The sequence below is a fragment of the Pinus tabuliformis genome, chromosome 4_2, assembly GCF_031772625.1.
Source record: "Pinus tabuliformis cultivar Carrire ecotype Pingquan chromosome 4_2, CPIR1, whole genome shotgun sequence".
Taxonomy (NCBI): Eukaryota; Viridiplantae; Streptophyta; class Pinopsida; order Pinales; family Pinaceae; genus Pinus; species Pinus tabuliformis.
In genome coordinates this window covers 712,835,759-712,861,665 of record NC_142304.1, presented here as the reverse complement: position 1 = coordinate 712,861,665, position 25,907 = coordinate 712,835,759, and the positions used below count along the sequence as shown (strand labels likewise).

General features: G+C 34.6%; 1 protein-coding gene across 1 annotated transcript; it reads left to right on the top strand.

Moving 5' to 3' along the window:
- Positions 1-287: 287 nt before the first annotated feature.
- LOC149171496 (alpha terpineol synthase, chloroplastic-like) lies at positions 288-3,509 on the top strand (the record flags this gene model as incomplete). The annotated part of the gene is made up of 10 exons (XM_089426004.1): positions 288-530; positions 633-829; positions 915-1,027; positions 1,121-1,332; positions 1,564-1,649; positions 1,916-1,987; positions 2,096-2,311; positions 2,423-2,561; positions 2,651-2,899; positions 3,015-3,509. Coding segments are annotated over 10 exons (1,827 nt in total), but the record flags the coding sequence as incomplete, so codon positions are not given.
- Positions 3,510-25,907: the final 22,398 nt, after the last annotated feature.

Here is a 25,907-nt window from a genome sequence, read left to right as displayed (position 1 = left end):
TTTTTTAAATGTATATAACCTATGTACATTACAACTATGTTAATATTATTTCCAATAACAAAAAATGGTGTAGTTTAACTATTAAACAAAATGATTTTTAATTTTTTGCTTAAATCAGATAATACAATTTCCTGTAAAATTGTGATTTAGTGTTGTTTCAAATACACTTTTGAATGTATAAATAGATTTATCACCCTTAAAAATACCTGTTAGAAACTCAATTTTTATAAATCAAACAACCCTAAAAATATGTACCAGATTTTGAATAAAAAAAATGCTCATCTATCTTACTGTTCCCTTCCAAATCCTCCCTTCACAAACCGCTGACCAGTTCTACTCATGACCTCAAGCCTTTCTCTACAATAATCCCAACTTTTGGAGTGTGTGCGCGACGGAAAGCCGTGACACCTTCCATCACCATGTGTTCCACAACCGCTGTATCGGATCCTGGTGTAAAGAGACGCATAGCGAATCATCATTCCAACCTCTGGGGCGACGACTTCATACAGGCTCTCTCCACACAGTATGAAGTAATTTTCAACTTATTCTTCAATGCATATTTCTCCTTTTGAAGCGAACGAAATGACTATTTTTTCCCTTTATATTTACTATGTTGAATGTACATGGGTCAGGAGCCTTCATACCGTGAACATGCAGAGAGACTTATTAAGGAAGTGAAAGAGATGTTCACTGAAATTGAAGATGGACTATCAATCACTCCCCTCAATGATCTGCTTTCACGCCTTTCCATGGTCGATAGCATTGAAAGTTTGGGAATCGACAGGCATTTCAAAATTGAGATAAAATCAGCAGTGGATTATGTTCACAGGTCAGTCATCGCAGCCTTATCATCATTATTTATTTCTGCTTTATATATAATGGCATACACATGATTAAATTAATTTCACCTACAGTTACTGGAGCGAGAAAGGCATCGGATGTGGCAGAGAAAGTGGTTTTAGTGATCTCAACTCAACTGCACTGGGGCTTCGAACTCTTCGACTACACGGGTACCCGGTGACTTCAAGTAGGTAGATCCACATTTAATTAGGAAATCCGTCGTATAATTTCCTTTATGAAGGCATCAACTTGCATAGATTTGATAATACATGAATATCAGGTGTGTTGGAAGAATTTAAAGACAAGAAGGGGCAGTTTGCCAGTTCTTCCATTCAAACAGATCAAGGAGAGATGAGGAGTATTTTCAATTTATTTCGGGCATCGCTCGTTGCTTTTCCAAATGAGAAAGTTATGGAAGACGCTCAAATATTTTCTACGATATACTTGAAAGAATATCTAGAAAAGATTCCGCTATCCAGTCTTTCACGACAGGTGAGGCAGGGAAATTGATAAGAAGCGATAAAAAATGATAAATAAATTTGGGTAGTAAATTTTTTTGGGCGTCTATCTTTTTGACGGATTCCTTACAGTGTTTTTGGATAAAAAAGGATTTTCGACTGTTGAGGGAGCGATTCTGATGTGATATACATCTGCTAATTTACAACCAACGTTTACAACCGTGCCTTGAGCTTTTTTATAATAATGTGAATTTTGTGGCTGCAGATAGAATACGTCATCGAATATGGTTGGCACACAAACCTTCCACGATTGGAAACAAGGCCTTACATGGACGTATTTGGATATAATGAGTAGGACAATTATCTCACCGTCCATTTAATTTCCGTGCCTTCAACCATAAAAATTTATTTTATTTTATAAATTTTTCTAGTAGCTATTTTATAGACTTTTGTCTTTATGTTGAAAACGATCCTGCTCTCATCCTGAAATGGTACTTTATTTCCTGGTTAATGAGTGAGGCTTGCCTTTTTAACTTTCTACCACAGAACTCCGTTTTTTAATGGTTTAGTTTCCATATGGTATTTCCAGTTAATACTAGTTGGACTTTTGTTTACAGAATGCCATGGATGTCATACGTGAGCAATATATTTCACTCCATACAACAAAGAGAGTTAAAACATATCTCCAGGTGATGAGCTTTCTTACTGGATTATATTTTCTTCTTACACAAAATCTGGGTGTCAATAGTCTAATGATTTCCAATATTCAATAGTAAAATATAATCGTTTGTGATTAGATGGTGGAAGGATTCAGGCTTCTCTCAAATGAATTTTGTTCGCCACCGTCATGTCGAATACTACACTTTGGCCTCTTGCTTTGCGATTGATCCTCAACATTCTGCATTCCGAGTCAGTTTTGCCAAAATGTGTCATCTTGTCACTGTTCTGGATGATATCTATGACACCTTCGGAACGATGGAAGAGCTCCAACTCTTCACAGCAGCAGTTAAGAGGTGGTAACAGCGGTGAAAAACTTTGAGAATAATATTTTCTTTCTCTTAAAATGCCTTTACAGCGATCAACTGATTTGACCAAAATTTGTTCTTATGATTGCATATGATCAGATGGGATCCATCAGCGACAGACTCCCTTCCAGAATACATGAAACGAGTGTACACAGTGCTTTATGAAACCGTAAATGAAATGGCACAAGTGGCGAAGAAGTCTCAAGGCCGAGATACCATCAACTATGCTCGACACGCTGTATGGATAATAAGGATTCTTACATATATTTGAAGAATGATTTGGCCAAGTTGGTGATTAGTTAATTTGCTTTGCTTGTGTATGTGCAGTGGGAAGCCTATCTTGATTCGTATATGAAAGAAGCAGAGTGGATCTCCACTGGTTGTCTTCCAACATTCGAGGAGTACTACGAAAATGGCAAGATTAGTTTTGGTTATCGTATATCCATGTTACAACCGATCCTCTCGATGGACATTCCTTTTCCTCACCACATCCTAGAAGAAATCGACTATCCATCCAGGTTCAGTAGCTTGGCGGCTGGCATCGTTCGACTTAAAGGTGACACTCGCTGTTACCAGGTATGACATATATCAAACCAAATTCAAATAGAAGAAGTTTTGTGTGGCATTGCACCACTAATTTTAGGGAGTTTTCATTAGAATATAAATGCTTACATTGGCATGGCTATTGCAGGCAGATAGTGCCCGTCGAGAAGAAGCTTCATGCATATCATGTTATATGAACGAGAATCCCGGATTAACAGAGGAAGATGTTGTCAATCATATCCATGCCATGGTCGATGACTTAATCAAAGAATTAAATTGGGAGCTTCTCAAACCAGACTGCAATGTTCCCATATCCTCTAAGAAACATGCTTTTGACATCTGCAGAGCTGTTCATCATGGCTACAAATACCGAGATGGCTACAGCGTCGCCACCAATGAAATAAAGAATTTGGTAATGATAACCGTTCTTGAACCTGTGCCTCTGTAATCACACGTTAGACCTAAAGTGATAACCGTATGTACCTTCTTGCCTGACTGTGTGCTGGATTAGATATACCTAATGATGAAGGTTGCTTATGGAGTTAAGATAGGTTGATGACTTGCAGCTTCTTCAATTTCCGTATCCTGCCACTATTTAAATAAAAAAGGGCCTTTTTAAGTTACATGTGCAGCTTATCCATGTCAAACTTTGGAAAATGTTAAATACCGTCACACAAATTCAGGCTAAATAACATATATGCATTTTGTTTTCTTTGGATCAGGAACCACATATAGATTTAAATTATTTTTTTAACATATAAAAGATACGGTGATTATATTAGCATATTCATAAATTTGAAACACTTGTTTTGATTTTAATTTAATTATACATTTATTTAGTTTTATAATTTTGGGTAATATTTTTATCTAAATAATATAAAGAATTATTTACATATATACCATGAAAAATATTAAATATAATAGTTTTAAATTTTAAATTAAATAAATTTAACTTATAAAAAGTTAATATATATATTTGATTATATCAAATACATTTTGTTTTAAAGAGAAATTAATAAATCTCGTGCATTTAAATTTGAAATTATTTATTTTATTCGTAAAATTTACTAAATTTCTAAATATTTAAAATTTAAATAAGACATTACAAATAAATAAATTTCCATACTATAATATTGGTCTTTTTTTATGAATTAAATCTTAAGAGGCTACAAATAAATAAATTTCCATACCATTAAAAGAATATTTGTCTTCTTTATATTAAAGTTTAAATATTATAAATTCAATTTTACCTTTGCAAATAAATAAATTTCCACAAAATGATAGCAATAATTGTAGTCTTCTAGTTAATTTTCAAAGTGTTTAAAATCATAAGTTAGTTCTTCAACTACAACTATAAACTTAGACATAACATTTATTTCTATGTATGATACTAAAAACGAACAATGTACTTTGGATTTAGATCAAATATCATGCTTAATCATGAGAGTTGATTCCTTTTAATGTACCAAACATATTTGCTAAAGGCTTTTTATTTCAACTTAAGGTGGGTGACCATTAATAGAAGGCCTAGATTGATTCTCAAGGGAATATGCTTAACATATGCTTTGATTGAATGCATTGAATAGTTATAGCGTGTTAGAAAGTTTTTTAGGTTGCATTGAATTTTAATAAATTTAAAAAAATATATATGTACCACCCCCATCAATTTCCTAGATATTTTCAAACAATAACTAATTTTATCCGAACTAATTTTATAAAATCTTATCGAGACTCACTATCTACTCTCTGTACTATGAGATTGACAGAGCAAAAACACTGCAATGCTACTCTACAAGCTACTCTACAAACATGGCACACACTAAGGGATGTATATACCAAAACAATAAGAATTAGTAACAGAGAAAAAGGAACATGGAAACGAATGGGAAAGAAAATTATCTTGCACACTTAGTTACGTGGATTCCATAACAAAGACCCGCCATCGTAGAGCTCTGACCTCCACATGCTAAGGTTTTGAATGAATTGAGTCACCATGAGGGAAGGAAGAAGGTCATTACTTTCGTAACACCCCACCCAAAATCAACTATCGGGATTACACTCGTGAATTGCACCGTCTGATGTATGCCAACCAACACCGCAAGGACAACTAGAGGTTACTGTAGCTAGTTGGAAGTCCAAAAGTTTCCTATGGGTAATGAGTAGTGTCATGTTTCGGTGAGGCTATATTTTTTAACACCAATACTAATTCCATTGTAATGTTGATGTACAGGATGACAACCATTAGTAAGCGTTATTTATATATAGACTATAGAACATAATTTAACACGGATGTGGACATTCTAACTACATTTATATCCACACCAATGTGTAGTAGTAAGCGTAGAAAATATAGTTATAGCTACATTTATCATAATTTAGGAATGTGCTAGGGGTGTTACATTCTTTAAAATAGAAACTGAAATTATCATAATTTATATTTGTATTCACAAATTATAATATTTAATTTAGAAGCCCCATAGGTTTAGTAAACATATGGGCTTAAAAAGTTTGTATCCAACCAATCCAATTAGGGTTTTATTGGGAGAAAAAATCATTGTAATTTTGTACTCTTATGGATGTAAAATCAATTGTTCATCTGAATTCTTATCAATTAACACTTAAATATATGAAAAATCTTATGTACAGAGATGATCTTACCTTAATTATTCAATATAAAAACAAACACAATTTGAAGATTTTTGAATTGTATATTTTTAAATATATCATTCAATATTGTTGCGATTTATTTATTTGAATTACATAATTTTAATCATTAATATTTTCAATTTCAAGAGTATTTTTTATTAATTTACAGTTAAAAAGATTTCATAAAAAATATAGAGATAAATTTAGTGTTATGAAAAAAGTTCTATTCTCAATTTCAATAATTTTTATTTTTATATTTTTATTTTTTAAGAGATGGATTTTGAACAAGGTGTTCTCTATATTACTAGTATAACCCCTTATTGTTATTAGTGCAATCCCCTTATTATATTGTTGTGCCCATGTAGTCCCATATTGTTATTATTGTGCCCCATATAAGCTCACTATTGTTATTGTTTTGCCCTTACATTATTATTGTTATGTCGGCTCTAATTACATTATGACCCCTTAGACTAGTATATATAGAAAGGAGGTCTTGTCATTTGTATCATCCAAGAATTGTTCATTTGTGTAACGTAAAGGAGGTTTCCCCCACGAAGTTTCTTATATTTAAGGCACTTATCTTTCTTTTTTATCATTTTGTGAGCTGGTTTCATAACATTTGGTATCAGAGCTTTGGATTCTAGGGTTTTGCTCCTCCAAACAGGTCATCGCGACATTTTCTCTATAATGTTTTTTCTACGATGTTTCAGAAGCTAAAACAAAAACCCATTTGAGATGACATCTCACTACAACTCGGGTGCAAACTTTAGAGCTTGTCTCACTATATTTTCGGATATATGATCTGAGGAAGTTAGGGTTTTTACAAGCTCCAGAATTCCATATGAAATAGGCCATCGTGGAATTTTCGCTATAATTTTTTTTCTACATTAAGTTTCAAACTCTGAAATTAAAACCCATTTGAGCCAAAAACTTGGTGAAGCACGGGCCCGAATTCTAGTTTTTTTTGTTGTTATATTTTGGGAGATACAATCCAAGACATTTAGGGTTTATTTAGCCTCCCGAATTACATCCCAAATAGGTGACCTTGGGAAAATTGTCATAAATTTCTCTTTGGGAATCATATTGAAATTTCGTAAGAAGTTGGAGAAAGAGGACGACCTATAATTTTTTGTGTATCGGTTTCAGGTCCTAAGGTTGAAATAGTGACACGAGGCACTTCGTACAAGTTCATTCTACTAAACTAGTCTATAATCAAGTCATTGTGCGAGATTTGACATAACTCTTCATTGCAGAATCCAATCTTGATCAAACTTGCGACATTAGAAAGAGGACTTAGAGGGCTATTGCAGGGCAAACTTGCAGAACTTGGAGATATGAAATTACAGAGTTACAGTCATTTCAAGATAGAGCTCCTAAATTCATGAAAAGGAGATATGAGGAAGTTTGATGGCAAGGATTCATTAAATTTGATACTGCAGATGAAGCAATATTTTGATCTACATGAGGTGAAATTGTTACAAAAGGTACGTAGTGCATCTTTATATTTAGAACCAAATCAATTTTTATGGTATGAAGGGATTTGTTCTCATAAACCACTTTTCACATGGTCAATTTTCACGGAGAAAATGATAGCACATTATGAGAATATAAAGAGAAACACCTTCCTTAGCTAATTGATAAATCTCAAACAAAAGGGTTCAATGACAGAGCACATTGAGGACTTTCAAAAATTCAATATAAGGGTAAGTGATATTCCAGAGAAGAAAAGGATTGATGTTTTCATAGGGACTTTAAAGGATAACATTTGACATGAGGTTCATCTTTGGGAACCTGATTCATTGGAGAAGGCATTTAGGTTGGCAAGAAAAATTGAAAGTGAAATTATGGAAACAAGGAATCCCAGCACTGAGGACTATAATTATGGAAGTGTTTTTTCTCTTATCCTTCCACAACTTGCAAAGTTTACACCACAAATATTGGAAGAGAAAAGAGAAAAAGAGCTTTGTTACAATTGTGATAGCAAATAAACTAAAATTCATAAGTGCGTTGAGAAGAAATTATTTTACATAGATTATGAAGAGGAAGAAAAGGATCAAGAAACATCAAAAGAAGAGGATATACACTAGGAACGAACCCCAGAGAAAGATGAAATTAATCCGATCGTATCTTGTAAATAGTTGGGAAAGAATTACCACTCCTAAAACTCTCAAGATAGAGGGACATATCAAGAAGAAAAAGGTTCAAGACGTGAAATATCACATTGAGAAAGAAGAAATGAATTTGACCATATCTTGTAATACATTGGCCAGAATTACCACTCCTCAAACTATCAAGATATAAGGACATATCAAGAAGAAAAATGTTCAAGAAGTGAAAGATCACATCAAGCATCAATAAATGAGTCCGACCATATCTTGTAATGCATTGGAAGAAATTACCACTCCTAAAACTCTCAAGATAGAACGACATATCAAGAAGAAAAAGATTCAAGCAGTGAAAGATCACATTGAGCATCAACAACAAGTTCTCTAACTTTTAAAGGATAATGCCACTTTGGTGTGGGATCAAATGAAACAACAGACATATTAACATCATAGTGAAAGAAGTTTTGATGTAGGCGATTGGGTATTTTTACGACTACATGTCAAGAAAGCTATTTATGAGAAGGAAATGTTGGCAATAACACATGCACTTAAGAAATGGTGACCTTACCTATTGGGAAGACACTTCAAGGTAAAAATGGATCATGATAATCTTAAATAATTTTTAGAACAAATATTATCTTTAGAAGAACAGGGAAAATGGGTCACAAATATGTTGGGTTATGAATTTGAAATCATCTACAAAAAGGGAAGAAAAATGTTGCTGCAAATGCACTCTCAAGAAAGGATGAGGATGTGGAAGCATTTTTTTGTGTTATTTCTATTATCCAACTAGATTGGATAAACGAAGAAAGGGATGAATGGAAGAAGGAAGAATTAGTGTGGCCACTTGTTCAAAAGTTATAGAAGATCCCAGTTCAAACAATATTGCCAGAACTTGACGAGGAAGGAAAAATCATATTGGAACCTATAGCAGTCATACAAACAAGAACCCGATAGCTGTGAAATCGATAAACTTCAGAGTATCTCATTAAGTGGAAGAACTTATCTGCTGAAGATTCCACATGGGAGGACAAGAATTTTATATAGAAGCATGAAGAACTACTCAAACGTTGAGGACAACACTTTTTGAATGAGAGTGGCATGTTAGGTCCCTATACTACTAGTATAACCCCTTATTGTTATTAGTGCAACCCCATTATTATATTTTTGTGCCCATGTAGTCCCCATATTGTTATTATTGTGCCCCATATAAGCCCATTATTGTTATTGTTTTGCCCTTACATTATTATTGTTATGTCAGCTTTGATTACATTATGACTCCTTAGACTCCTATATATAGAAAGGAGGTATTGTCATTTGTATCATCCCAGAATTATTCAATTGTGTTATGTAAAGGAGGTTTCCCCCTCGAAGAAGTTTATTTTTAAGGCGTTTATCTCTCTTTTCTATCTTTTTGTGAGCTGGTATCATAACACAAGGATTATCTCAAAATAAATGAGAAAAAAAAGTGGAATTCTTCACAGAGGATAAACAGTACTTTCAAAATATTTTAATCTTCACATTTATTTTTTATTTTTGAGTAGACTAATATATTATATTTCTGTTCAAGTATCGTTTTTTTCTACTGTTATAGAATTAGCCACTATTGCAGAAACAACTTCAAGTTCAATTTAAAAATAATTCAAGTTATTTTTTACTATTTAAATTTTAGTTGATAAATAATAAGTTAAGTTCTAAAGATGATATTGTTAAATATTTTATAATTAATAAGTTGTAAAACAATAATTTTATATATGAAAATTCCATTATTCTTAAATTTCACATTAAAAAAAAAATTAATTTTAACTTGTCATAATGAAAGAGATAAATAAATTTAACCCTTGAATACGAGATATTTTTTTACAATTCCTATTAAAAGTAGTATCGAAAATATTAATAAAAATGTTGGTCGATCTGTAACCTTGGAAGCACCCACTTATATTAAGGGATCAAAGGATACAGCTACAATGAATCTAGAGTTTCATGCTTGCATACCAGTGAAATGGAAAATAAAAGCATATGAATTATACCAACCTATAAAAATTGAGAGATGAGCATAGAGATTCCATAATACAACACAAATCTCACTTCATATTTGATCAGCAGAGGTACAAATATATAATACAGATATTATTGACTTCGAGACAACTAGATCATCATTACAACTCACACATTGGAAACAACACTGAGTCCTCGTAATTCCTAAACACTACTACACAGGACATTGAAGCATTACTTCCAACACCCTCCCATAATGCTTACATGGAAAACATATTACAACAATAAATATATATATGTTTGATCGGTCTTCATGAGCACCCACATCCAATCTGGAATCTTGTAAACGTTGTTGTTTCATGACCACATCTTCGACTTGTCACTTCGCCTCCATTTAAAATGTAACCACCTCTGACCATCATTGATGAACTTTGTAGGATCAACAATATTCACAACTCGGTGCATCAGGGCTTCCGTGATAAGAGTCGTCAAGTAATGAACCATCTTAAGGACCAACCACCATCTGTCAGATATTTCTCTTTCGACTATCCATGAATTGATAGGATGGAGATCTAGATACTGAATATGCTCAAGAGTTTATCAAACAACTTGACCTTACAAAAAATTGATGTTTCTGACACCAGAGCTTCCAATTTAAGAACCACCAAGCCTTTTTATAACCAAAATTAGTAACGCACAAGAATTGACATTTTGGACATCGGGGCTTCTAGTTTAAGAACCACCAACTCTTTTAATAAAAACACCATAAACACCAACACCGTCTCTCACACTCTTTTTATTTTTAATAATAATAGATATATAACCACACACAATATACTAAAACCAAATCTTGGACCAGAACTCACCCAAATATTGAAGATTTGGAGACAAAATATTTGTTCTTCTTTTCCAAACTCATGATCCAATTCCTTTGCCACCACTCTAGAGCTCTTATGCAAACCAAATAAACTATAGATCTATGCTAGCCTCCATCAATAAGAAAATTCACTACATATCCTCGATTCGAAATTTACCATTCTACCATCATTACTTTTATTCCTCCATGTCATCCATTTTGAATATCAGGGAATTAAACTAGTTAACTCGGATTGAGAAAAAGTTGCATGGCCTTTGGAGTCTTAAGGAGGACGTAGCGGGCACAAATACTAGGCGAACTACTTCCCATTTCCTGGAGTTAGATATGTTGTTATTAGGTGTCATGTAGTAGTTTATGTTCCCAGATCTAAGAAATACATGATATTTTGATAGTACTCGGGTTAGCAAGTACATTCATGTCCTACAATACCGCCATGGACGCCACCACTTTGCAAGCACTGTATGGGACTAATCGTCGTGCAAACTTCTGAAAAACCATGAATCTCCTTATAATTGCATATGATTGACAATGTTGAACACATGCAGTTTATGAAGAGTTGCAGACCTAATGGACAAGGCCGAGGTAGCATGCGCTTCCACTGTGACATTAGGGGAATTTTGAGGTATGAAGTGGGCCTCCTAAGGAAATTATAAAATAATAGTGGAAATAAAAAAATAATATTAGATTACATCATCAAATTTTAGAGGGAAAAAAGAAAAATTGTTTTTTCAACTCGTATATTCAAGCTATCTCCCTATGGGTTTACTCAAATTTTGAGCGGCAACACTCATTGGATGCATAATTTGATTGCTCATTCTAGGAGTACCCTTGTTTCTTACTTTTGATGGACCCTGCTACACAACTAATGAGAAATACATTAAAAACGTGATTGCAATCACATTTTTTCATGTATTTCTCATTTTCTGTATAGCAGGGTCCATCAAAAGTATGTAACATGGGTACTCCTTGGATGAGGAATTAAATTTTTCATCCAATGAGTACTCTCACTTAAAATTGGAGTAAAACCTTAGGGATATAAGTTGAAAATACGAGTTGAAAAAGTAGTTTTATTATTTTATTATTTTTTAATCTTTTTACTTTTTTACTCCATAAATGGTGAATCATGCCCCATGGTTGACATCACCATATTGAATCCTATTGGTTATTATAAATTGTATTTTGGTTGTACATTTTTCTTAGGAGACCCATTTTAGACCTCAAAAGTCGCCCAATGTTTGCGATCTTTGACAAAAATCGAAATTGATGCTTGACCAATGGGATCATCCAATGAGGTTGCAGCCGCGGGAACATTTACTACATACCAAAACACTCTCCATAATTTTGCAGTCAAATTTTTACACAAAATAATCTAGCAAGTTTATGCCTAGTACATAAAACAAATATAAGATTTGCTACTAATGCACCACAATGAACCATAGAAACCATAAAATTTGAACAACGTCTTCAAGACTGGGATTTTGGAATGAATGGCCAACCGATGAAGGAGAAGGAAGACATATTGATCCAGATGTTTGGATTGTAATCCAAAGGTTTTGTAGCAGTTTCTTTTAAATTTCCATGTGCCAATATTGAGGGAGTGACCTAGACAACAAAATCACACCTAGATTTACATTGTACGTGTAAACAAAAAGAAAAAAGAACAACAACAACAACATTTTCTACCATACCGAAATCTAGACACTCTTATACTAATCTATTTATAGATAAATAATTCTCAGATATATTCCATTTCCCTGAGCCCACCTATGAGGGAGTGAGGCTCAGATTAGCTCTCGTACCATATTAGAAATTGAGAAATGAGCAGAGAGATTCCATAATACAACACAAATCTCACATCATGCTTTATTGATCAGCACAAGTACAAATATATAATACACGTATTATTGACTTCGATACAACTAGATTATCATTACAACTCACACATTGGAAATAAGACTCACTCCTCATAACTCCTAATGGCAACTACACATGACATGGAAGCATTACTTCTAACAAAATCCTCTCAAATGTCGAAAATAAAAGCATATGAATTATACCAACCTATAAATTCTCCCAAGTGTTAAATGAAAAGCAATAAGAAAAAAATAATCCCTTATATCATGTTATGATCTAAAAACTACAACAACAATTTATTCCCTTTTGAATGCTTCACAACTGCAATCTCTTTAGTTATTTTTTTTTCATTTGTTAGTGTCATTTATTTCCCTATCATTTTTGTAGTACACGTGGTGTAGTTTCCATATTTATGTCCTTATATATTACCTATGTGATGTTCAAAGTTTTGAAAGGGCTAAGACACTAAGCCAAATGGCATTTCATTGTGACATGTGGATGTATGAACATTGCTATGAAGAATCGATTGGAAATATGGTTTTTTCAAAATACCATGAAACCCTATGCAAAATAACAACTTAAATGTATTAATATGAGTCAGTGAAACAAATCAATTGCAATAGTAATGAGTTTGATGGTGGTTTAGACTTGTATTAATTGCTAGATAACTAGTTATTAAGTGTAACTTTTTTAAGAAAAATGGTTCGTTCAGGTATCAATAAGGGCTGAATTCTTCATAGGATCGGCTATATGAAATAATTATTTTCCTATTTAGAGTAATCAATTATTATTTATTATAAAGATAACCAAAATTATTAAACAATAAATTCAATTATAAGTCTTTGATACATGAAGCATAGTAGCATTTTTCCTAATGGTTGGTTATTTCAATGAAATAAAGATATTTTTTAGTCAAATTTTTTTAATCATGATTACATATAAATTATTAGATAATAAATGTCATAAGAAAAACAAAAATTTCAAACGAAGTTTAAATGATGTTATTCAAAAACATGTTTTACATTTTGATGAAACCTATAAACGAAATGAAAAAGGTAATCATATATATGAATGTGTTTGGATATTATGGTTTCTTTTTACAACAAAGAAAAAAAAAATTAAATGTCTGAAAAAATTCGTTTTCAAACCAAAAGCCATGAGAAATAAAAACCATCATGGTTACACTTGTATGTGTCATGTATTCCCAAGGAAGGATCGTTATTGATGAGAGGAGGGGGTCGTTAGCTAAACATAGAGTGTTATTAACAAAACATAGAGGTGAGAAAAGAAACATGAATGCATTCTAAGTCAATAGAACACAGAAAAAAATAAGATCACCAAAACCTATGTTTTTTATCTGAATAATTAAATGAAATTCTATTTTGTTAAACATAGATGGAATGCGGAAGATAATCGTGTGTTACATTATTATTCACATGATGTAAATTTATAATACATTTACATGACCATTGGATTCCATATTCCAAGGTATCTTGGAATTCTTTTGACTCCTCACATTTGACACCAACCCTTAGAGGATTAGGTGTCCAACATTCCCCCCTTAATCTGAAGGGGTATGTATGAGTCCAAGAAGCTCTGTAATACAAAATGTACAAAACTATGCATGGAAACACTAGGTTGAATGTGCTATGTGAAATGTTGGTATAAGGTGGTGGTTTAAGAATGACCACCCACACTGGAATGCTTAATGCAATTCCCGAAACTCTTCCAAATCTAACAATAAATTGATGTCTTCTACTAGAGGAAGTGCTCCTTAATGCTTTAAAGAGGGAGACCTTCAACCTCGAAGAAGGGAGGTCTACAACCTATGTTAGAAAGGGAGAACCTCAACCTACGGTGGTTTAAGGATGACAACCAACTCTGGAATGCTTAATACAATTCCCATAACTCTTCCAAATCTGGAAAGAAGTTGAAGTGTTCTACTAGAGGAAGTTTCCCCAACTATGTGAAGAGGGAGAATCTCAACCTCGCATAGATGGTTTAATGCTTCCCACCAACCAAAGGCATGCTCAAGGGAATCTATATATAGGGCTAGAAATTTGAATCTGGTATGGTAGGTTATGGCTAAGGCTTACTTGAATTTATGTGTCTCTCATTACAACCTTGAATTAGGCTGCAAATTCAGGTTGTGGCTCAAGCTCGCTTGATGTGGCTTTGAATCTTGTATATGAACATCATTCCCCCCTATTAGATACAAGGTAAGATGATGGTGAAATCTCAACTGCAAGATTGTTCAATACTCTAGAGCAAGTTCTGACATGTGATTGAAATATTTTCTTGGTTGTTGAAGACCATTTCCGTGAAGTGTTCCATCAACGACGAATCTTTGTTCGTATAGGAGGCTTTTTTTTGAAGCATTTGTTTTAATAATGAGTGGTTTTATGACAATTCTCACATGGATGAAGATCAAAACAATGATATTTCATATGGCCAACTCAGTCACAATGCTAGCATCTACCATTTTATTGTTGCTGCTTTGGAAGATGAGCATAATTTGGAACATCTGAAAGTGAATTGTCATGAAGGAATCCAACAATCTAAAACTGAATGAACCCTGAGTAATATGGAATATGAAAGGAAACATCCTTGCCATATCCAAGACCAATTTTGTTCTTTTTATCGAAAATCTCTTCCCAAGGTCTGATGATGAGCTTGGGAAATACAGATGGAACTTTTGCATCTGCATGCAAATCTACTCATGAACTAGGTACTAAATGTGAATCCGCCTTAACTTTATATTTTTGCTATTTTAGGAGACTGTCTCAATGTTCTGAACAGAAACAGGTTCAAAATGATGACTCCACTATTGTAATTCTTCCTCTTGAAGCCGAGATTCATTCTCCCAAAAATCTATTTTTTCCTGTGTATTCTGCATAAGGGTTTTAATATCGAAAAGAGTGTTCTTTCTTATTCGCACTATATCATGATCGGTGGAACCTATTCGAGTTTTCAAGAACTCTAATAACTCAGTAATTTTGGCCATTTTCTTAACAAGTCAATCTTATGAAATCAGGGGTCGCATCTTCTCAATGGTGCATATATTGAACATAATGCATTACATGTGATAGTGCCAATGCTGATAAAGGCAATGCTCGCAAAAAAACCAGTTCAGACTAGTGAAGGATAACCTTTATCTGGTTCTTTCAAAGTTACCTTTTAACACTGAAGTGCACATTCCTCTTATGAAAGCCTTCACATCTATTCTTAACAATTAGTGGTTGGTAGATCAATTATATAGGTATATGGTAGTTATATAAACAACATAACTTTATAAATGATAGCAACAATATAAACAACACACAGAGAATGAATTAACACGCATAAAAAATTCAACCTATGTGTACCACATATTCTCACATACCGAGCTCAAGTTGAGGGTGTTATTGTCCCACTTCTTCCTCTTCTACTCGTTGTTAGAAAATTATATATTACGGAGCAATGGAACACATATAATATTGCAGAAATATAAACACAGAAAACGCACAAAACAAGAGAGACACAGATATACGTGGTTCACCCAGTTTGGGCTACGTCCACCTCGAACAACCAGTCCTTCCTTTCTATTATCCAGCAAAATGAAGAGATACAACCTACAACAAAACCGCTGCAATATCCTCTGTTTTCTCTCACAGTCTCACCTCTATGTTTCTCGCTCACCGAATACACATCTATATCACAGCCTCAAATACAATGCCCTCATATAAAGAGAGGGGTTGCCTTCTAGGGCAAAAAACCCTAAACTAAACATAAGTTCTACCGTCAGATCACTCGCCTAATGAACGGCCCAGATTGACTAGAAATTGCTATACTTTTACAAGGCAATTTTACAGCTGTTTTTAGCTTCGGGGGCGCTGCACCCCTGGACCCCCCAGGGCAGCGATCATTTTACGGGCGGCGTTGCCGCCCCATTTTGAACTGGGCTCCAATATGCCGGTACTATAGAAGATAATCAGGCTCCACACCCAACAATTTCCCACTTGGAGACTGATTGTAGCAACTCCACCGCTGCTCCATTTGCTGGACAATGACTCCTCTTTGGACCTGGTTGTTTCTCATCTTCATCGTCATCCTTGAAGACCAACTGAAACTGAGCATATTCTCAGTTTCTCCCTGGTTACAAGTTTTGTTAGCATATCTGCAGGGTTCTGGCTAGTGTGTATCTTTTCCAGCTTCAACTCTCCATCTTCCAACACTGATCGTATGAAATGGTACTTGAGCTGTATGTTTTTTGTCCTGGAATGAAATGCTGAGTTCTTTGCAAGATGAATGGAACTTTGACTATCACTTTATAACGTGCCCATATCATGCTCCTTGCCCAATTCACCCATAAACCTTTGTAACCAAATCATTTCTTTACTAGCCTCTGTAGCAGCAACATACTCTGCTTCTGTTGTTGAAAGTGCAACAACACTTTGGATTTTTGAAACCCAACTGACAGTTGTTCCTCCGACAGTAAATACATATCCTGTAGTGCTCCTCCTATTATCTCTGTCACCATCCATATCTGCATCAACATATCCTTGTAGGGATATGTTTGAACCACCAAAGCATAATGCCTGATTTGTGGTACCTCTCAAATATCTGAGAATCCATTTCAGTGCCATCCAATGTTCCTTTCCTGGATTGTTCATGTACCTGCCTACAACTCCCACTGCATGTGCAATATCAGGCCTTGTGCAGACCATTGCATACATTAAACTTCCAACTGCTGATGCATATGGAACTTTAGACATATAATCCATGTCTTCTTGGGTCTTTGGGCACATTTCTTTGCTAAGTTTGAAATGGCTAGCAAAAGGTGTACTAACTGGTTTTGCATTTTCCATGTTAAATCTTTTCAACACCTTTTGTATGTACTCATTCTGAGACAATGTTAATTTTCTATTTTTCCTGTCTCTATTTATTCTCATACCAAGGATTTGTTTTGCAGCACCCAAATCCTTCATTGCAAATGAATTTGCCAATTTTCTTTTGAGCACATTTATTTCCTGCATGTTAGATCCTGCAACAAGCATGTCATCTACATACAATAACAATATAATATAGCTGCCATCATTTTGCTTTTTCAGATAAACACAATGATCAGAGTGACATCTAGTATAACCTTGTTCAGACATAACCTTGTCAAATTTTAGATACCACTGCCTTGGAGCCTGTTTTAAACCATACAAGCTCTTCTTCAACCTGCACACAAGTTTCTCCTTCCCTTTCACCTCATATCCTTGTGGTTGCTGCATATATATCTCTTCCTCCAAATCCCCATGGAGAAAGGTTGTCTTTACATCTGACTGCTCAAGGTGCAAATCTTCAGCTGCTACAAGACTTAAAATAGTTCTGATTGAAGTCATTTTAACAACAGGAGAAAATATTTCATCAAAATCAATACCTTTCTTCTATGCAAACCCCTTCACCACAAGTCTAGCTTTGTATCTTTGCTTTCCTCCATCTTCTTCCTTCAGCCTGTAAACCCATTTATTCTTCAATGTAGTTTTTCCTGCAGGTAACCTGACTAAATCCCAAGTCTGGTTATGCATTAAGGAGTCCATCTCTTCTTCCATGGCTACCTCCCACTTCTTCTTGCTTTCAACCTGTATTGCTTCTTCATAACATTTAGGTTCACCGGAATCAGTCAACAATAAATAATATAATGAAGGAGAGTATCGTTCAGGAGGTCTACTTGTCCTGGTAGATCTTCTAACACCACTTTTAGGTGTTTGGAGTGCCTGTTGTTGTTGTGATGGTTGTTGTTGTTGTCGTTGTTGATTATTATTATTTTCAGGCACCTTTACTTTTTCAGTAATTTCATCAAGAACTGCGTATTCCTTGTTTCCTTTTTCTTGTTTCTTTTCATGCAACTGATTCTTATACAAGACCTTTTCATTGAATATTACATCTCTGCTCCTAATGATTTTGTGATTTTCATAATCATATAAGCGATAACCAAAATCATTAACACCATATCCAATAAAGGTACATTTCTTTGACTTTGCCTCAAGCTTTGTTCTATTTTCTTTATCAATATGGACAAAGGCCTCACAACCAAAAGGTTTTAAAATAGAGTAGTTTACCTTTTTCCCTGTCCATGCTTCCTCTGGAACACCACCATCCAAGGAACTTGAAGGTCCTCTGTTTATTAAATAAACAAAAGTATCTACAGCATCTGCCTAAAACTGTAAAGGCAATCCTGCATGCAATCTCATGCACCTTGCACGCTCCATGATTGTTCTGTTCATCCTTTCTGACACATCATTTTCTTGTGGTGTTCTTGGAACTGTCTTCTCTCTGCGAATTCCATGCTCTGAACAGTACCTATCAAACTCTTTACTGCAATATTCACCTCCATTGTCTGATCTAAGACACTTCAATTTCTTTCCTGTCTCAATCTCAACCAAAGCTTTCCATTTCTTGAAAGTATCAAATACATCAGATTTATTCTTAATACAATAAATCCAAGTTTTTCTAGTTGCATCATCAATAAAAGTAACATAATAACGAGAGCCACCGAGAGATGATACCTGAGCAGGTCCCCATACGTCTGTATGCACAAGCTCTAATTTTTCGTTCTTCTTTTCTTTCCCAACTCTGAGAAATCTGGCTCTCTTCTGTTTTCCATAAATGCAGTTCTCACAGAAATCCAAATCAACATTCTTCAAACCTGGCAACAAATTCCTTGAGTGAAGAATCTTCATCCCTTTTTCACTAATGTGTCCGAGCCTATGATGCCATAATGCTGCATCTGCTCCTTTGGAAGTCAAAGCATTAACAGAGTTAGAAATACCATTGCATAAATACAATGTACCAACCTTTTCACCTTTTGCTATTACCAGGGCTCCTTTTGTGACCTTCCAAGCTTTATCTGTGAAAGTTGTCACACAACCTTCACTGCCTAACTGCCCTGTTGAAATCAGATTTTTCTTTAGATCTGGAACATGCCTTACCTCCTTTAGTAGCCATTGGTTTCCATTCTGCTGTTTTACAAGAACCTTACCCATTCCAACAATTTTACAGGGTTTGTCATCACCCAGACGAACTTGTCCAAAATCTCCTTGAACATAGTCATAAAAGTATTTCTTTTTAGGTGTGGCATGGAATGAGGCCCCTGAATCTACCACCCAGGAATCAGTAATATTTTCGAAAGAAAGAATCAAAGCATCTTGTAACACCTCACCTGTCACATTTGCTTCATGATTGTTTTCTTGCTGTGCATCTCCTTCTTTTCCCTTCCGAGATCTACAGTCTTTATTTAGGTGTCCTTTCTTTCCACATTTCCAGCACACTATCCCCGATCTGGACTTGGATCTGCCTTTCCTTGATTTACTGCGAAATCCTGAGCTCTTTCCTCTTTCCATTTTTCTTCCTCTAGACTCTGCACTCAAGGCATTTCCCGATGTCTCACCGGAGCTTTTCCGTCGCATTTCCTCGCTAAGGATAGCACCGACAACATCATCAAACTTTAAAGTACTAGATCCAGAAACGGAGTTACTAATGGCCATTACCAAACCATTCCAACTTTCTGGTAATGGGCACAAGAATAACAGAGCTCTAACTTCATCATCAAAGTTTACCCCTACAGAACTTAACTGGCTTGTAACTATATTAAAATCATTTAAATGGTTTGCAACAGATCCACCTTCCGACATATTCATATTAAATAACCGTTTCATAAGAAATACCTTGTTTGAGGCCGAGGGTTTTTCATATAGTTTCGACAACATCTGCATCAAACCCTCTGTCGTGGTTTCCTTCGAAATGTTGAAGGCGACTGACGGAGCAAGGCACAACCGTATTGTTCCGAGTGCCTTTCTATCGAGAAGGTTCCATTCTTCGTCTTTCATACCCGTCGGCATCTTTGTTTTTCCGCCCAATGGTAGGTATAGATCTTTCTGATACAGATAATCTTCCATCTGCATCTTCCACAGCGAGAAGTTTTGGCCGTTAAATTTCTCGACCCTAAACTTACCATCTTCCGCCATTGCTCCCACTCGAACCAGGAAACCTTCTTTCCTGCGAGTTTATCAGCCAAATAGACCTTCGGCTCTGATACCAGTTGTTAGAAAATTATATATTACGGAGCAATGGAACACATATAATATTGCAGAAATATAAACACAGAAAATGCACAAAACAAGAGAGACACAGATATACGTGGTTCACCCAGTTTGGGCTACGTCCACCTCGAACAACCAGTCCTTCCTTTCTATTATCCAGCAAAATGAAGAGATACAACCTACATCAAAACCACTGCAATATCCTCTGTTTTCTCTCACAGTCTCACCTCTATGTTTCTCGCTCACCGAATACACATCTATATCACAGCCTCAAATACAATGCCCTCATATAAAGAGAGGGGTTGCCTTCTAGGGCAAAAAACCCTAAACTAAACATAAGTTCTACCGTCAGATCATTCACCTAATGAACCGCCCAGATTGACTAGAAATTGCTATACTTTTACAAGGCAATTTTACAGCTGTTTTTAGCTTCGGGGGCGCTGCACCCCTGGACCCCCCACGGCAGCGATCATTTTACAGGCGGCATTGCCGCCCCATTTTGAACTGGGCTCCAATATGCCGGTACTATAGAAGATAATCAGGCTCCACACCCAACAATCTGTGTCCCAGCCTCTCATGCAAGAAAATGATTTCAAGCATTGTTTGGCTCTAAATGAATAATTTTTACATTGAAAGAAATGTGAGATACATATGAATAATCCAACCATGACACACAATATCACAACACCAATAGATTTAAATAGGGCCCGCCTGTTATCTCAATTGTACATGATTCCCCCTCATCCTCTTCGTAACAAGTCACCACATAAAATATAATTTATATAAAAAGTTGCTACAGACATGGATTTACCGCTTCCACTTCTCCTCCACTCTCCATGATTTTTGTCGTTTTGGAAAATATATTTTCCCAATACTTACATCTTATTAACCATTCTTGGGCAGAGTTCCTTCTCCACTAAGAAACAAAACACACACAAAAATTTAGCTTTCACCAATGTATTGTTGTGGGGACAAAACCTTTAGCAATGAGGGTGAGAACGCACATGCAGAAGTTTCTTATCTATCTACCCATCTCCATAAAACCTCAGCTTTACCAACCATTTTACTGGATTTCCATGCTCTTTTCACGGGTTTCGGTTGCAATTTATTTTATTATTTTCTCTCCCTTTCCATCTTCAATGAATAGTTAAATGGACTGGAACACAAAATCACGCACACTGTCCATTGTGTCACACAGACTCTTTGAATTGATATTCACATTTTCATTCTAATTCAAGCCAAAAATTTTGGTTTATGTTTGGATCTTGATTCCTATTCGGTGATGCATTGTAATATAATGAAAGACTTTTATGCTCGTGTATATGTGCTTGGAGTGTTCTACTGCAATAGGTCTGTAGACCAGTTTATAGATGGCTACTTTACAGGATTCATTTCTCTTCTTCAGTGAGACACAATGCTTCCTCATAGCATGAATTCTCATGAAATCAACTCACGTTGTCTCATATGGTGATATTATGAATTGTAACAATGCATATTCTAACTGTACCCAGTTCACATGAACAGAAACAAATCATTTCTCTCTTATAATTTTTTGGCATATTTGATGATGTAGAGAGGTTCCTCAATGCTTCGACTTGCTCTTACGTGTGTGACACGAAGACTAGGATTCAAAATTTATTCTTAACACTTTGTAGGGATGCTTACGAGTAGCTATCCTTTCTGATTGAAGGAAACTATTGATGGTGTAAGCCCTTCAAAATATAATCCCTTGCTACATCAGTCTGTTTATGAGAAATCTGGGATGATTGCAACATAATGCATAACCTCATAATGCACAATCTCTCAATTTCTCAAACTCAAGTAGTGTGGCTACTCTATGGGCCATGGAAAGAGAAACTACCAAGGACAGCGCTGAGGAGATTCTAGGCCTGGAATAGTCAGATAAATGGTTGTAAATACACTGGGCATATAAAAATAGCTTATAACAGTTAGAAAGCAAAGCTCAGAGGGACAAAAATATTCAAGGTAGAATCAGGGATCAACTATCATGCATAGAAATGATGGGTCAAGGATGGCAGGACTAAAGTAGGGCATGAATTTGCCTGTAGTTCTGATACCATGTTAAACATACATGAAATGTGAAAGATAATCGTGTGTTACCTTATTATTCACATGATGTACATTTATAATACATTTTACATGAACCTTGGATTCCATATTCCAAGGTCTCTTGGACATCCTTTGACTCCTCACATTCCACACCAACCCTTAGAGGATTAGGTTCCGACATTTTTCTAAACTAAATTTTAAAGAATTAATAAATGAAATTCTTTTTCTAAAATATTTTTAAGAAATAAGTTTCTTATGCTTTTCCTAAAGGATCTTTGCTTCAACTAATTTTTTATTCAACTCATGATTAATCATTGTCAATCTGAAGATCTAAAAATATCTAAAAATATTAATATTATTATGGTTTAGAATTCATTTACTAATATTAATAAAGTTTGATAAAAAAAATATTTTATATGTTATATATATTAATACAAATAGTAACACATGTTAATCGTGATTAACTTGGTCAACCATAATTCAATAATGATCAAAATAAAGCATTATGTTCAGTATGCATATAGCTAACAATAGATATAATGCTTGACATTCCTATCACATACTCAAACATAGTTAACCTTTATAGATAATGTTTAAACAATCAACTATGGTCAACCTCAATCAATAATATGTTTAACATAGTCAACAAACAAAAACCAACATCACAAGATAATGCAAACAAATTGACATTACAATGTGATTAACATAGTAAAACATTCTCAACCTTTGTATACCTTTGTAGTCAATATCTAAGTATTAAATGTTAGTTTGAAGTAATCAATTATAGTCAAACTTAGTCAACCATGCTTGATGATAGTCGACATTACTAAATCATAGTCAAAGTTTAAAATTATTTAACAATATTGATATTAATACTGATAAAGTTTATTAATTAGTTTTAATAAGGTATTATATTGTTAGATGATCCAAAAATAAAATATTATCATAGGTTATAAAGTTAGAATAAAATAATTATTAATTTAACATTTTAAATTAATAATTATTAATCTAGAATATTTAATTATTAAATGTATACATTTAGAATTAGAATATTGTTGTAAAAAGATATGACTCTACAAATGTGTCGTATCTTAGGCTCTAATTTAGGAGAATTGTTAGTAAGTTGTTTAAATAGCTTTTATTGTAAATGGACACTTGTTATTTTATAAGTGATCCATAATTAGATGTAGTTAGGACATCGAGCTTATAAATAGCTCATTGCAAGAGTGTTTTGTTGTTTGGGCGTAAACTATTGCAAAATTCTAGAAGTAATTTATTTTCTTATTAGTAATATTACGTGTCTGAGGACACTTCTGCCATTAATATGGTATTAGAGCTCCAGTAATGATGTGGCTGACGTGAGGAGGCGATTCCATCTCTATAGGCACGTGGAAAACTCCATTAATTTGGTAAGTTAATATTTGGTATCTATTTTTTTTTCTCGAAAAGAAATTTAATTATATCATTGATTCTATATTGAGTTGAAATCAATGGATTGCCTGCCATAGTAGGCATTCATAATTTTGAGAAATTGAGTGCTCCGCTTAATTCGAAAAAAAAAAGTTTGCGCAATTTGGGTACTGTAAAGTACTGCTTTTATTTTCGATTGGAGCCCCCATTCTTCTTGTAGTTGTGCTCGAAAAATTCCCAACATTGGCTAAGTGCTCTTGCCCAAGAAGGCTGGAGAAAATCCTGGGTTTCATGATTTTGGTTTTTTTTGTGTGACTTTGATGCTAATGTTGTAGCCTTCGAAGGTTTTATGGGTTACGCTACCTGTATGGCCATGTTACTCCTTGTTTTGATGGTGTGGAATTGATCTGGAGACTGGTGGTGATGCCTATCATTGCTACAAGAAGGTTGAATACTATGAAATATTGCAAGCATTGCATGATTTAATTCGTAAATTAGCCGAAACAAAGATAAAATGTGACAGATTCAGCATAAGGAGATTGATTTTTCATTAATGTAGCCTCTTTTTGTAGAAGTGATTGTTAAGATCTGCGATCAATGAGCATGCCATGGAGAGAGCCAACAATTATAGTGATGATGTCCATCTGTTTCGGCACCCCCAAATCAAACAGGCCTAGGTTCGAACCTCAGAAATTGGATTAGAAATTTCGACTAATTAGGAAAGGAAGACAAAGTTTCTTCAAATCCTTTCATGATTATATTCACTTTGGCTGCTGGAATAAGCGGATTCCTATTTGGATTTGATATTGGTGAGATTTTATTCGTCTTCTCCAGCATCCCCATGGTGGTCCTCTGCTCCTAGTTTCTTAATGCATTCCAGGCTTTATCATTAACAGAATTTGGTGCAAGTCGTACTTCAAATTTTGCATTAGTTGTGGACCAACATATTTCCTCTCCATTCAACTCCTCGTTGTTTCACTTAGTTGTTTCGACAGCTCGTGCCGAGGAAAAGGACAAAAATATTCTACATTTAGTAGTGTATTTGAGATTGGCCAGGCCAGAAAATTTGGTGAGTCGTGCATTTGCAATTATGTAAACAACAACAAACAATATTGAAGTAAAGTCACAAGATTTCTCTCATGCGGAGCAATATCTCTCACAACATATCTCACGCAGCAGCGCCAAGCAACATATCTCAAGCATAGCGACTCTCACTAATAGAAAATTGTGTTGAAAGAAATTGTGGTACATCCAAGACAAAGACATTCTTTTAATGCTTTAATAGCTCCATGCCTGCGTAGTATTATTCTTTTTGTAATGGTATACTAAGAAGAGTAATTTTTGGAATTTTTTTTTTTTGAGTAATAAGGAAACTTAAGTGAGAGATAAGTTTTTTCTTTGTAATGGAGAGATAAAGTTTTTTGTTGTAGTGGAGAAATAAGGTGAGTTGGGTAATTTCTCAAAGAAGTGATTTTTATTTAAAAATTTGTAAATTTGGGTTCATCACATTGTAACTCAAAGTAATTTTACTTTGAAGGGGGGCAACAATTTTTTTTTAACAAGATTTGCAAGAGCATTGTAAAAGTCAAATTTCGAAAGTTACCTTGTAAATATTTGAGAAATTGACTAGAGCCAAGTGCAAAGCTCAGTGAATTTTCTCCTGTTTCAACGACTATACAAGGGTCAAGGCCAAGCTCGATAGATCATTTTTTTTTTTTTTTTTTTTTTTTTTTTTACGTATTGCATTGCATGTTTTGTTACACCATCTTGATTAATTTGTTTTCTAATTCCGACAAACTTGAAGGCACAAAATCTTACAAAACATGGCAACGCCTCATCGAAAGCACTCTCATTTATAATGAGCTTTGGCATGATATATGTGATGGTGATATTAAGCTAAATAAACCCACAGATGTAGTTGCACTAGCAAAATGGGAAGTTAAGAATGCCAAAGCATTAGCTTTCATTAAATCTTCCGTTAATGATGAAATGTATGTCCATATAGTAAATGC